The sequence below is a fragment of the Macrotis lagotis genome, chromosome 1, assembly GCF_037893015.1.
Source record: "Macrotis lagotis isolate mMagLag1 chromosome 1, bilby.v1.9.chrom.fasta, whole genome shotgun sequence".
In the NCBI taxonomy this organism is placed as follows: Eukaryota; Metazoa; Chordata; class Mammalia; order Peramelemorphia; family Peramelidae; genus Macrotis; species Macrotis lagotis.
The window spans coordinates 492,787,601-492,802,223 of NC_133658.1; the positions used below are offsets into that span (position 1 = coordinate 492,787,601).

Sequence of the window (14,623 nt, forward strand, 5' to 3'; positions counted from 1 at the left end):
TGGTGCAGTGGATAGAGAACCAGTCCTGGAGTTGGGAGGCCCTGAGTTCAAATTTGATCTCAGATGCTTAATAATTGCCTAGCGCAAGTGACCTCAAGCAAGTCACTTAACCCCATTGCCTTAAATTTAAAAAATAAAATAAAATTCTATATGTGTGTGTGTGCAAATAGGTACATATATATATGTTTGTATATACACACATGCACACACATTGACTAGAGCTAAGGGTAAGAGAAGAAACCAGGGTAAGATAAGGGGCAAAAAAAAAATTTTACATGCTATACTTAGTAAAAGGATGTCAGTAGTTATCATTGAAAAGGATAATGTGCTTATATATTAAAATCAATGTGTACATCTTTTGAGATGTGGTTCATAATTAACAAGCTTACAAATAAATAATACAAACTTTAGTTTCTCCTTTCTCTCTTGCCCAACAACCTGGCCTATGTTAAACAGAAAAATTAATACTACTTCTGACAATTTTTCTCTAGTTTTATATTGAAAACTATACAAGAGCAACTTTAGAGACATTTTCTGGTTTGGAGAGTCACCTTCATGAGAGGAACTTCCCAATTGTTATGACTGTCATTATTTTTTTAGTAATTTAATTGGAATAGAATAGATGTTTTTAGATAAGATTACTTTGGGGTTTTTTGGCTTTTAAATTTATTCAGTGCAGATGAAATTTTTAAATATAGGTTTTCACTTTTGGGCAGTATTCATCCTATGCTTTTTTTTTTTTGCAAGGCAGATGGGGTTAAGTGGCTTGCCCAAGGCCACACAACTAGGTAATTATTAAGTGTATGAGACTGGATTTGAACCCAGGTACTCCTGACTCCAGGGCCAGTGCTTTATCTACTGCGCCACCTAGCCACCCCCCTATGCTTCTTTCTTGATGGTTTTTCTTTGCTTTGCTTCTTAATATGTGTTTTCATTATGAATGAAGGTAACTGCTGAAGATATGTTCAATAATTTTTTTCTTTAGAAAGATTTTATTTATTTTGAGTTTTATAATTTTTCCCTCATACTTGCTTCCCTCCCCTGACCCCCTACAGAAGGCATTCTGTTAGTCTTTACATTGTTTCCATGGTATACATTGATCTCAGTTGTATGTGATGAGAGAGAATTCATATCCTTAAGGAAGAAAAATAAAGTTCCCAAAATTACATAATAAGATAACAGTTTTTTTTCTAAATTGAAGGTAATGATCTTTGGTCTTTGTTCAAACTCCACAATTCTTTCTCTGGATACAGATAGTATTCTCCATTACAGATAGCTCAAAATTGTCCCTTGTTGTTGCACTGAAGAAATGAGCAAGTCCATTAAGGTTGATCATCACCCCCATGTTGCTGTTAGGGTGTACTGTTTTTTTCTGATTCTCATTCAGCATCAGTTCATGCAAATCCTTCCAGGCTTCCCTGAATTCCCATCCCTCCTGGTTTCTAATAGAACAATAGTGTTCCATGATATACACATACCACAGTTTGCTAAGCCATTCCCCAATTGAAGGACATATACTTAATATCCAATTCTTTGCCACCACAAATAGGGCTGCTATGAATATTTTTGTACAAGTGATGTTTTTACCCTTTTTCATAATCTCTTCAAGGTATAGACCCAGTAGTGGTATTGCTGGATCACAGGGTACGCACATTTTTGTTGCCCTTTGGGCATAATTACAGATTCCCCACATCCCTTCCAACATTGATTATTGTCCTTTCTGGTCATATTGGCTAGTCTGATAGGTGTGAGGTGGTATCTCAGAGATGCTTTAATTTTGGGCAGCTAGGTGGCACACTGGCCCTGGAATCAGGAGTACCTAAACTCAAATCCAGACTCAGACACCTAATAATTGCCTAGCTATGCATCCTTGGGCAGGTCATTTAACCCCATTGCCTTGGAAAAAACCAAAAACATAGGGGAAAAATTGTAAAACTCAAAATAAATAAAATCTTTAATTAAAAAAAAGGAAAGAAAAACTAAAAACAAATTAAAAATTACTTTTTAAAACATTTTTTCCTTCTTGGTACAGATGAGAAGACATTCCAGTGTGAGATGTGTTTCAGATTCTTTTCTACTAATAGTAACCTTTCCAAACATAAGAAGAAACATGGTGATAAAAAATTTTCTTGTGAGGTGTGCAATAAAATGTTCTACCGGAAGGATGTCATGCTGGATCACCAAAGGAGACACTTGGAAGGTATGTACATTTGACGTGAATGCTTCTACCATTATTTCCTTTTGCAATATTATAATTATTTGTCAAAATAAATTAAAAATCGCTTAGTTATATTTGTGTACTTAGGAATAGATACTGTTGAATCTCAATTTCCATAAGAAGTTTGAAGTAGAAAATATTTTCATGGATTTGTAAGATGCCAAGTGCAGGAAAGACATTCCAGTGGAAACAAGAATATTATGCTATTTAACAAAAAAATGAAATAGAATACTTAGTCATATTATATGTTGATGTAATGGCTGTGAATATGAAATAAACAATACATAACAATAATCCAAAAAGTCATTGGATGTGAAAATTTTTTGTTGTATTTTAAAAAGAATTTATTAATTTTGAAAACTTTTTATCACGTTAGGTATACATTCTAAAAAGGATTTTCTTACATCTACTCTGTATATATCTTTTATAGCTATTTATGTTTTGTCTCCCATTGAAAAGAATGCTTCCTGGTTCTAGGAACTTCTTTGAATACCTTGTGCTTAGAACTTACCATATTCCTTTTAACTAATCTGTTTTCCATTCCTATAGTTCAACTGAAATTGCGTTCTCCATGGTTATCAATGATCGCTTTATTGCTAAATCTGATGGCATTTTCTATTTGCTTATTCCTCTGGACTTCTCTGTGATCTCTGATGCTGCTAACTATTCCTTCTGAATTCTCTCTTATTCCTGAATTTTAATAGCATTTTATTGTGGTTCTATTACTTTTTTGTCTGATTGATCTTTCTCAGTTTCTTTCATCCTCCATGTCTGGGTCCACAGGGCTCCAACTTGTGTCTTCTTCTCTCCCCATACTCTCTTAACAATTCCCATGGGCTCAACTAGCATCTCTACATACGAATCCTACTTCTACATCTGCAAATTTCATTTTCTCTCCTAAGGTCCAATCTCTTGTCTCTGTCTGCTGAACATCTCCACCTGGAGGTTTCCCCAGGCATCCATACATGCCCCAAACAGAATTGATTTTCTTTTCTGTTAAACCTTCTTGTTATTCCTGAACTCCCCTTTCTAGGATCACAGCGTAGGAGTTATACTTGATGTTTCACTCTCACTTGCCCTACATATCTAATCAGTTATCCAGTCTTGTTGATTCTACCTCTAAACCATCTCTTCTCTTTGTCCCATTTCACTGGAACTTGTCATAACTTCTAATTGGTCTCTTTCGTCTCCAATCCATTGTCCTTACAGTTGCTAAATTGATATTAATAAGGTGCAGATTTGACCCTGTGGTTCTCTTGATTGAACAACTTCTATAGCTTTCTTTTGGTTCCAGGATAAAGTACAAAATCTCATGTTTGGTATCTAAAGTCCTTCCCCATCAAGCTCCAACTTAACATTCCAGACTGAATATATGTTCCCTCATTCTCATATACTACTCTTTCTAGCCATAGAAAGTTCCCCATACATAATAATTCATCTCCTGCCTCTGTGCCTTTGTCCAGGCTATATTTTCCCCTTCTCTTCCCACCCCCATGACTAAAATGCTTCTCCCACTTCATTTTTGCATTTTAGGATTCTAGTTCCCTTCGAGATTCAGGTCTAGAGAGAATCATCTTGATTCCCCTAGTTGCTAAAACAACAACAATCCCTTTGTATTTATTTTGACTTCTTATTTTAAAAATGTTGTCTTTATATGACCTGTATTTTCCATTGTATTCTTCTCAACTCTTCCAAGATAGTCATCCCTTAGAATATAAAACAGAAGAAAAAAAGTTTTTTCTAACTAAACAACATGACAATAAAGTGTGACATCATATATAATATCCTGTACCCATCCATCTATCAGGGATATTATGTTCCTCATATCTTTTTGGCGGCCAAACTTGATTGTTATAATTTTACATCATTTCAGGTTTGATTGTTTAGGAATTCTTTACATTTATATTGTAATAATTATTGTCTATCATTTTTTTGGTTCTCTTTTGAATACGTTTTGCATTATATGTATGTCATATCTTTCCAAGAGATATAAACTTCTTGAGGGCAAGGATTTTATCACTTTTGTACTTATTTACCCAGTATCTAGCTTAGTACTACATATAAGTTGATGCTAAATAAGTACTTGTTGAATAGTTGAGACACAAGCCATACTATCCACAGTGTTTGTTTCCCAATAACAATGGGTTTGTTTGTTTTTTGCTATCAGATAATGATCAGAATAGAAGCCAGTAGAGTAGTTATGTAGTGTACTGTATAAAACACTGTAATATATTGCTGAAAATAATGTAAGACAGTCAGCGCTTGTGGTGGGAAGTTCCATTGTATTGAATATAAAAACTGATTTTTTTTTTCCTCTTTTGGTTGGGGGGCTGGTGTTTGCCAATTTAAGGAGTCAGGCGTGTGAAGAGAGAAGAGTTTGAAACCAGTGGAGAAAGTGTGGTCCGATATAAGAAGGAGCCCTCAGGATGCCCTGTATGTGGAAAGGTAACAATTTATCAATGATTTAACAAATACGGAAATTTTTACTCAAGTTTACTCAGTCTTTTATTAAAATTATTTTATTCAAGAAATGAGAACTAAAACTTGAAATTTCAGTCTTCAAGCACTGAAGAGGTAATTATTTTAAAATTATATAAATAATAGAGAACAATACTATTGTTTTATTAGAGTAGTTAATAATCTTTAAAGTGACTGGACATTTTAAAATCTTTTTTGTTTTGATCTTCTCACCTAATAGTCAACTGTGTATTCTGAATAAATATAGTTTTAAAAGTTTATTACTATTTTATTTATTTTTCCGACTACATGCAATGGTAGTTTTCAACAATCTTTTTTTTGTGCAGGGTTTTGACTTTTCACATTTTTCCTCCTCACCCCCCCCCACAGAAAACAATCTAATATAGCCTATACATATATAGCCATGCTAAACACTGATCCATATTAATCATGTTGTGAAAGAAGAATCAAATCAAAATAGGAAAAAAATATTAGAGAGGAAAAAACTATACATAAGACAACTGTTAAAAATTGAAAATAGTAAGTTTTGATCTGCATTTAAACTCCACAGTTCCTTCTCTGGCTATGAATGATATTTTCTATCACAAGTCTTATACTGATGAAATGAACAAGTCCATCATAGTTGATCATCACCCAATGTTGCTATTAGAGTATACTGTTGTTCTTCAGGTTCTGGTCATTTCACTCAGCATCAGTTCATGCAAGTCTTTCCAGGCTATTCTGAAGTCCCACCCCTCATGTTTTTTTTTATAGAAGTAGTACTCCATCACATCAATATACCACAATTTGTTCAGCCATTTCCCAATTTATGAACATTCCCTCAATTTCTAATTCTTTGTCACTATGAAAAGAGCTCCTATAAATATTTTTGTACATGTAGGTTTTTTTACCCTTTTTTGTGATCTCTTTGGGATATAGGCCTAATGGTGGTATTGCTGGATCAAAGGTATGCACAGTTTTATTGCCCTTTCTGTGTACTTAATGAATATTCATTTTCATTTTTTCATTCATTGTTTTATTCATTCTTTCTATTTTTAAACACTCCTCTATCACTCTCTCTGCCTTTCTTGAAGTTTGTGGAAAGTTATCCATTGTATTCATAATGGAAAGCCAAGATAAAAAGACAGGGACAGAAATTAAAAGTTTATTGATGTATTGACAGGTCTGCTTTTTTCTGTGACATTGCAAACTAATTAGGTGCCAGATTAAAATAGAAAAGAGAAATCAGCACTAATATTTGTATCCATATTTTGAGTGTTTTAGAGTACAAATCAAAGTATTAGCTAATATTTCAGTGATCCAGTACCCCTTCCATCAGTACAAATTGCAATTACCCACACCCACCCCAATTACCCAGAGATACATGTCTGCTTGGGAAAGCAAGGAATCTTGTAACCCCAAAATGACAGTGATAAAATGGTAAGGAACTTGGTACAGAAGCCACAGAGCCACCACGGCAGTGATGCAGAAGTTCTTTGACAAGTGAAAGAAATTTAGGACAAAGGCTTAAAGAAGAGAATCCTACAGATAATGTCAAGTCATTGACCCATAAAAATATGTATGTATATACATATGACCTAAAATATCAGTTTCTTTTTTATGGTAGTAGAAAACAAGAATGAAAGGTAACCATCCATCAGTTGAAGAATAACTGATATGATTATAATATGAAATATTATTGCATTATTTTTAAAATATGAAAAATTTAGAGAAATCTGGGAAGATGTGTATTTCATTATGCAATCTGATATAGGTGGAAGCAACAAAAACTATACACAATGAAACTAGTATCTTCTTGCCCAATTCCTGCACTGAGAGGAAGCAGTGACGGGATCTGAGGGAAAGTTGCATGGGTAGTAGGTAGCATGAACAAATTTTGTAGTGAAGCCACCACTGCTTCTTCTCAGGCATCAGTTTAAAATTGTAGCCACTAGCTGTGTCTCCAGTAGGCACAGACCAGGAGTTAACCCCTACAGAGACAGACACCAGTCTGCTTGCTGTAGCTCTTTTGTTACATTTTATACCTCCTCACTAGTCACCTAAATTCCTAAAAATCCAGAAAGGAATGTTCTCACTGCAAATGTTCCTTATTCTCTGGGGCTTCCATATCTTTTGGGAAGAAAAAAAAAGTAATGGTACTAAGTACCAAATCTGACCTCAGACACTTGCTGACTTGGTAACTCTGGACAAGTCACTCCACCTCTTGTTTGCTTCAGTTTTCTCAACTGTAAAACAGGAATGATAACATCACCTATCTCTCAGGGTTGTATTGAGGATCAAATGAAATAATATTTGTAAGTGTTGTAACATAATATCTATATATATTATATTTCTATATAAATATTTCTTTCCTTCCCTAGGCATTAGGAGAAAGTAATCACAAAAGGGGCTTTTCTTGTTTTGTTCTGAGAAGTTGTATTTAAGGTTCACTTGAGGTATATTAGAAAATAAGGGGGGGCAGCTAGGTGGCGCAAGTGGATAGAGCACTGGCCCTGGAGTCAGGAGTACCTGAGTTCAGATCCAGCTTCAGATACTTAATAGTTGCCTAGCTATATGACTTTGGGCAACTCACTCCTAACCCCATTGCCTTAAATAAATAAATTAAAAAAAAGAAAAGTAGAAAGAAAGGTAGAGAGTAGAAATGAACCAAAATTGAGTGACTTCATAATTACTACTTTTTCTCTCTTCATCAGTGAGTACCCTATCAGTTTTCAATCTGGTTCTTAAATCCGGCACATAATATCTTCCTTCTAAATAAAGAGACAATGAAATGAAGTAGAAAGACTACTGGATTAGGAGCAATATGATCTGGATTCTAGTTCCATCTGCAGCACTAAGTTGTTACATGATCTCTCTCTGATTTTTTTCCTTCGTTAGTCTAGTATGGTTATTTTGAGAATAAAATGTGACAATGGATGTGTAAGCATTTTGAAACCATGGAAAGTGCTAAACAAGTATAGCTACATTTAGAAAAACAATGTTTACTTCTTATAATAGTAACTATGAATCTCTAATATTTTTTCATACTTAAAGTTGTGATTCTTTTGGCAAGCCATGTAGTGCTTGCTAAAATACAATCACTATATTTAAAATGCCATCTAGCTTAATAAATGGTGATACACACACACACACACACACACACACACACACACACACACACACATATATGATGGTACACTATTGTTCTGTTAGAAACCAGGAGGGATGGGAATTCAGGAAAGCCTGGGAGGATTTGCATGAACTAATGCTGAGCGAGATGCACAGAACCAGAGGAACTTTGTACACACTAAACAGCTACATGGTAGTGACGATCAACCTTAATGGACTTGCTCATTCCATCAGGGCAACAATCAGGCAAAATTTGGGGGTATTTGCAATGGAGAATACCATCTGTATCCAGAGAAAGAATTGTGGAGTTTAAACTAAGACCAAAGACTATTACATTTAATTTTAAAATAAAAAACAACTTATCTTATGTAATCTTGTTATTATCTTTTATACTTTTTTCCCTTAAGGATATTATTTCTCTCTCATCACATTCAACTTAGACCAATGTATACCATGGAAACAATGTAAAGACTAACAGACTGCCTTCTGAGGGGGGTGGGGGGAGGGAAGCGAGATTAGGGGGAAAAATTGTAAAATTCAAAATAAATAAATAGGTTAAAAAAATAGAATAAAATAAAATGCCATCTAGGGCAATGCCTGGCTTGAAGTAAGAAAGTCCTGAGTTCAATCTGACTTCAGACACTTCCTAGCTATGTTATCCTGGGCAAGTCACTTAATCCTGCTTGCCTCAGTTTATTCCTCTGTAAACTGGGGAAGGAAATAGCAAACTAATTAAATTAAATTATAAAGAATCAAGTATGACTGGAATGTATAAACCACACAATCAAAACACTGTACATATCATTGTTATACAATATATGCATCCAACCAAAAAACCATCACTAAAATTTGGCATCTAAAATTTAACATCAAAAATTGCTGAATAGCCAGAATGCTCCCACTGCAGAGCCATCTCGCAGGGGTAGCAGAATTCAGAACCTCAGGGGGAAAGTCTATCCATTCAGTTCATTATATACATGAAGAAACTGAGAGCCAAAAAAACTGAGTGATTTTTGCAAGATCATATAGGTGGTAGAACTGCAGCAAAATTGATTAGATAGAAGCCTATTCCTAAAAGAAATTCCAGTCCAATTTGGTAGAAGGAAAAAACAAAACCAAAAGAAAAACCTTTTTCTGGTCCATCTCACAAAAGTATAAACTAAGGGGGCAGGGTGGAATTGTTACTATAAAGGAACGTAAAGCAGCTGGAGATATTTGGCCCTTTAACATACTCAGAAATAAGCCAGAGTGAATAGAAGTCTCATTGTTCATAATCTATAACTGAATACCCTTCCCTATGTATAGAGGGGTTGGGGGGTGGGGGAAATGTCAAAATGTCAAAATGTCAAAAGATCTCAACTCCTGGACATATGTCTATAATCCTTACAGCTAACCAATTCAACTCCTCTTTTTACCCCTTTAGACCTTGTTAAACCCCAGCTCAAGAGTTTGATTCTTCTCATCTGATTACTGTGGTGCTTAGTGGAGATAGAGGAATTCATACCCCCAACAGAACCAAATAATATATATACTGCATTTTTTCCTGATGAATTCATTAGTTCCAATGGGTTTAAATTATCATCTCTCTGTAGATAGTAAACAGATCTATATAGCTAGCCCCAGTCTGTTCTGAAACTCTAGTTATATAGTACCAGCTATTTGTTAGATACTTGGTTTTCATTTGGTCTTACAGAAAATCTAACAGTTAATATATCCAAAACACTGCTAGTCATCTCTCTTCCCTATAACCCATGTTACAAAACCTACCCTCTATTTAAACATCCTCATTTCTGTTTTGTTTTGTTGTTTTTTTTCCTAGACAGTGGGGTTAAGTGACTTTCCCAAGGTCACACAGCTAGTAAGTATTAAGTGTCTTAAGACTGGATGTGAACTCAGACCCTTCTGACTCCAGGACTTGTGCTCCATCCACTGTACCTCTTAGTAGCCCCAAAATTTGCCCATTTCTGTCAAGGGCACCACCATGATTCCAAGTTACCTAGATTTACAGCATTAGTGTTATCCTCAACTCACTTTACCACACTCCAGATAACCAGTTAGTTGTAAAATCTTGCCATTTCTTACCTCCAAATCATATCTTGCATCTGACCCTTTATCTTTATTCACATAAACACCATTTTAGATCATTCTCTCATTATCTTTTGTCTGGACTATTACAGTGCTCTCCTAACTGGTCTCCCTTCCCCAATTCTAAATATCTAGTCAGTTGTCAGATATTAGCATTTTTATCTCTACAACATCTGACTCCTCTGTCTGTCAATCACATAGCTTCCACTTTAAAGTCCCTCATTTCCCCCTCCCCCCCCACTGGTTCTTTTGGAATGACTTCCAGATTCGTCTCCTTGGTAAAACTCTCCCTATTCTGATCCATACTCTAAAACTGCCAGAGTGATTTTCTTTAAGTGCACATAACTTTTCTATTCAGTAAACTTCAGTGATTATCTTTTACCTTTAGACTTAGTTATTAAAACTCCTATGACTTTTAAATCCTTTTACGACTTCTCCCTGGCCTATATTTCCAACCTCATTAGATATCATTCCCCTAACTGTACCATATGACTCAGCAATATATTAATAGTATCCATATATATATATATGTATGTATTTTTATATATGTACATTATCTCACCCAGTAGAATAGTAGCAGGTATTCTTTCTTTGTTTATTTCTTTCTCTGTCTCTTTCTGTCTCTCTTTTCCCTTGACTTTGCATACCAAGGATGTAGCAGTTTTTATGACAAAGACAAATATACTTGAATACACAAACAACAAATATCATATACAAAAATAGAAATTGAAAGTTTGACATAAAGATAAAATAGATAATATTTTAAATCATTTTTTAAAAATATTTTAAAATAATTTATTTCATGAATGGTAAAATAAACCTTTTGTTTTCACTAAAATGTTAATATTTTAGTGAGAACAATGATTATTATTAGCACTATATTTAAGTAATTCAAAATTAGTTTTAAGTTCATTTTTTTAGATAATTCATTTTTATAGTCATAATAACTGAAAAGATACCACAGTGGTACATAAATCCACATGGAAGAAGTACAATAAATCATGATATTTATTTTTCAGGTCCATCCACTAGCAATGCAAAGTGTTTATTTAAATTCAGTCAGAAAGATTTCCATCTTTCCTGTTAATTAGTTCTTTAAAAGTCATCAGGTGTTGCATTTTTATGGTTTTGATAAATTGGTCCAGACTCACTGAATCTTCATTTGTAAGAGTTTTGGACAATAAGAAAATTTTTTCCAAGTTATTTTACTGTGCAAATATGAGCTTCTTCTGAGTTTAATTTTTATTGATGTCTTTTGCTTGCTTTATATTACCCATAATTTCCCCCAGCAACCATGCCCCCAGCCCCAGTCTTTTCCAATACGGGTATCACATATAACAAATAGTATTTTTTTTAAGAAAAAAGAAAAACTCAGCATAACTGATCAATATACTGAAACGTGAAAATATGTGCTAGTGTACAATACTTGCACACTCTGCAAGGAGATGGGGTGGGAGTATATTTTCACATCTCTTTCAACCTATGTTTGTTCTTTTTTTTTTTTTTGAAAGGCAAATGGGATTAAGTGGCTTACCTAAGGCCACACAACTAGATAATTATTAAGTGTCTGAGGCAGGATTTGAACTCAGGTACTCCTGACTCCAGGGCCGGTGCTCTATCCACAGTGCCACCTAGCCGCCCCTTATGCTTGTTCTTTATAATTTTGTAATATTTACTTTTGAGTTTTGAATATAATTCTTATCATTTACAGTATTATATTGTTTTCTTAGCTCTAATTTCACTCTATTAGTTCATATAAATCTTTCCATATTTCTTTGGATTTATTACATCCTTCATTTCTTATAGCACATTAATATTCGATTATATTCTTGTACCGCTTTGTTTATCTCCAACTTATGGATGTTTCTTTGTTATGACCAAAAATTGCTATGACTATTTTGATGAATATAAGGACATACTTCTTTTCAATGATCTGGGAGAAGAGTCTCAGGGTCATAGCATTTGTTACACATGTGAAAAGATTCAGGTGGATACAATAAGATACTTCTTGATTATAGAAGCCTCATTTTTAATGTTTAACTCACTCTTATGGCCTTATTATTATTGACTAATATATCCACACAACATACATTTTTGACAAGATTCATCATAAATGATAATAGATACAAATTCACATTTCAAATAATTTTCTTCTTAATTTTGGAATCCTTTGGTCTCTCCTTTTCATCTGGTTAGACTATTATTGTTTTTTAACCTGGTAATTTGGCTTTCAAGAGCTAGGAATCATTTCTATCTGCTTGTACACATATTAGTAAAATAGTAAGCAGATTCTCTGTAGGAATCTTTGAATGCCTTTTCCTATCTTGTAATGATTAGTTTAGTAAAATTAGATAATGTTGTCTGTAAGTCCAAGGGCAAGCATAAATTGTATTATGGTACAATATACTTTAAGATAAGGATGAATGAGGAAGTCACTGGCAATTCCCTTCAAAATTATGGCGTTCTAGGGGCGGCTAGGTGGCACAGTGGATAGAGCACCGGCCCTGGAGTCAGGAGTACCTGAGTTCAAATCCAGCCTCAGACACTTAATAAGTGGTAAGCCACTTAACTGCATTTGCCTTGCAAAAACCTAAAAAAAAAAATTATGGAGTTCCCAATCTCTTGTGAGGGTACTTCCTGGACCATATTAAATGAGGGCATTAATATCACATTATATAACTAAATATTACTAAAGCTTATAAGTGTATTTAGGATAAAGAATAGAACTTATATATTTTCTTCCTGTATCCCAATGGATTATCTTAGAAACTCACTGAAATGTTTATACCCTTCTATTCTCCTGTAATTTCCTTTAGGATAAACTATAAATTACAATTTAGCTTTTAAAGTCCTCTAAATCAGATACCTACCTATCTTCCCAGCCTCATTATATATTACTCCCCTTCATGCATTGTATAGTTCGGCCAAATTGTCTTTCTTACTGTTCCTCTTATATCACTACCTCCCATAAGTAAAAACTTTTTAGTATATAATCTTAATGTCTATATTTTCTCATTTATGAATAAAATATATAAACCACTGCACTAATAGTTGTGTTTTATAAAACTTATACTAAAATAGAAATTAAAAGGATGAGTTAAAGATAAAATGATATTTGATTTTAGAATCAATAGGAAGCCACTGGAGTTTATAGAGTAGAGGAATAGCATGGTCAGACCTTTGCTTTTCGAAAATCATTTTGATAGCTTTGTGGAAGATGAATTTTAATAAAAAGAGAAGAGCCAGATAGACTAATTACAGGGCCCTTGCAATATTCTGGGTGAAAGATGATGAGGGTCTAATACTAGGATCAGGTAGCTAGCATTGGATTTGTAATCAGAAATACATAAGGTCAAATCCTGACTCAAATATTTTATAGCTTTAAAATCAAGTCACTTAACCTCTCTGTGTCTCAATTGTTGAAAGAGTACCTGTTTCCTAGAACTGTTCTAAGGATCAAATGGGATTTGTAAAACACTTTGTAAATCTTAGAGCACTGTAGTAATGTTGGCTGTTATTGTTGTTAATTATTATTTGGGTAATGGCTGTATGATTAAAACAAAGAAATATGTGAGAAATGAGAAATAACTGACAATATCTGACAACTGAACATGTGGACGTGATTTGAGGTAAAATGGGGAGACCAACACGACAAAGTGCTTATGAAACCCTGTGTAACTAGAAGGATGTCGGTGCCCTTCACAATCAGAGAAGTTAAAAGGATGGGGAAATTGGGGGAGAAAGATGATGTAATATCTAGAGTCCAGATACAAACCATCTATAATTGCTTATTATTTGTAAAAAACTCCTGTGATCATTTCATCCAAATTGATTTCACAAAGTGGAAGATTTCATGCAAAAGGAAAAATGGAAAGTAGAACTGTTGTTCCATGCTCTCTCTTTCCCTAAGCACAGAGCCTACATTTCATGGAGTACTTGCCACAGCCACAAGGTGATTTGAAGGAAAGGGTGTAGATAGAAATTCCTTGCACTAACACCTGTGAAGCTGCTGTGGGTAATGTTTAATTTAGGTTGCAAACCTGGTTGATGGCAGAATTGTGTTGCCCTTAAAAGAATAGGAAACTTGGAAGGTAGAAAGATTTAGGGGAGAAAGATAAGAAATCTTAAGATTAAGATATTTACTGAACATCCAGTGTGACATGTATGAAAGGCAGTTGAAGATTGGCAACTGGCTGTTATCAGAAAAAGGGAGATCGATTTCAGAATGATACTGTTTTTCCCACAACCTATCATTTTTTCATCTTTTCTAATCTGATATGTGAGTTGGAAACTTATTGCTGCTTTAATTTGCATTTTTCTAAATGATAGTGATACAGAATGTTTTTTTCATGATTATAAAAAATCTTAAGATTACCTTCCTTGAGAATTGATTCATGACTTTTGACCATTTATTAATTGGAGAATTGCTGTTATTCTTATCTGAGTCATGTTAACTACTTCCATTCTAAATTTCAATTGTTTTGAATTTGTGTGAGAACTTTAATTTTATGCATTTAACTCCCACTTATTCTTTTATGCTCTTTCCTCCCAAATTCTTTTTATGCAAGAGAGAAGTATGAACACAAATGTGTTCATCACCAATGCTCTTTGATAGTGATTACCAACATTTTTGGTTCTGCCAAATCCTTTTCAAAAAGAAAACAAATTGTGCTGTAAACCCCCCAATGGTAATTTAATGTTATTCATTATATTTTGCAATTATTTAATACAGAT

General features: G+C 34.1%; 1 protein-coding gene across 4 annotated transcripts in view; it reads left to right on the top strand.

The window, feature by feature from the left end:
- PRDM15 (PR/SET domain 15) overlaps window positions 1-14,623 on the top strand; it is a 184,523-nt gene that overhangs the window by 108,934 nt on the left and 60,966 nt on the right. For all 4 annotated transcript variants that reach the window (XM_074213837.1, XM_074213838.1, XM_074213840.1 and 1 more), the window contains 2 exons: window positions 2,033-2,200; window positions 4,569-4,663. In XM_074213837.1, the coding sequence (XP_074069938.1) occupies window positions 2,033-2,200; window positions 4,569-4,663 (263 nt within the window). The remainder of the gene's footprint in view (window positions 1-2,032; window positions 2,201-4,568; window positions 4,664-14,623) is intronic.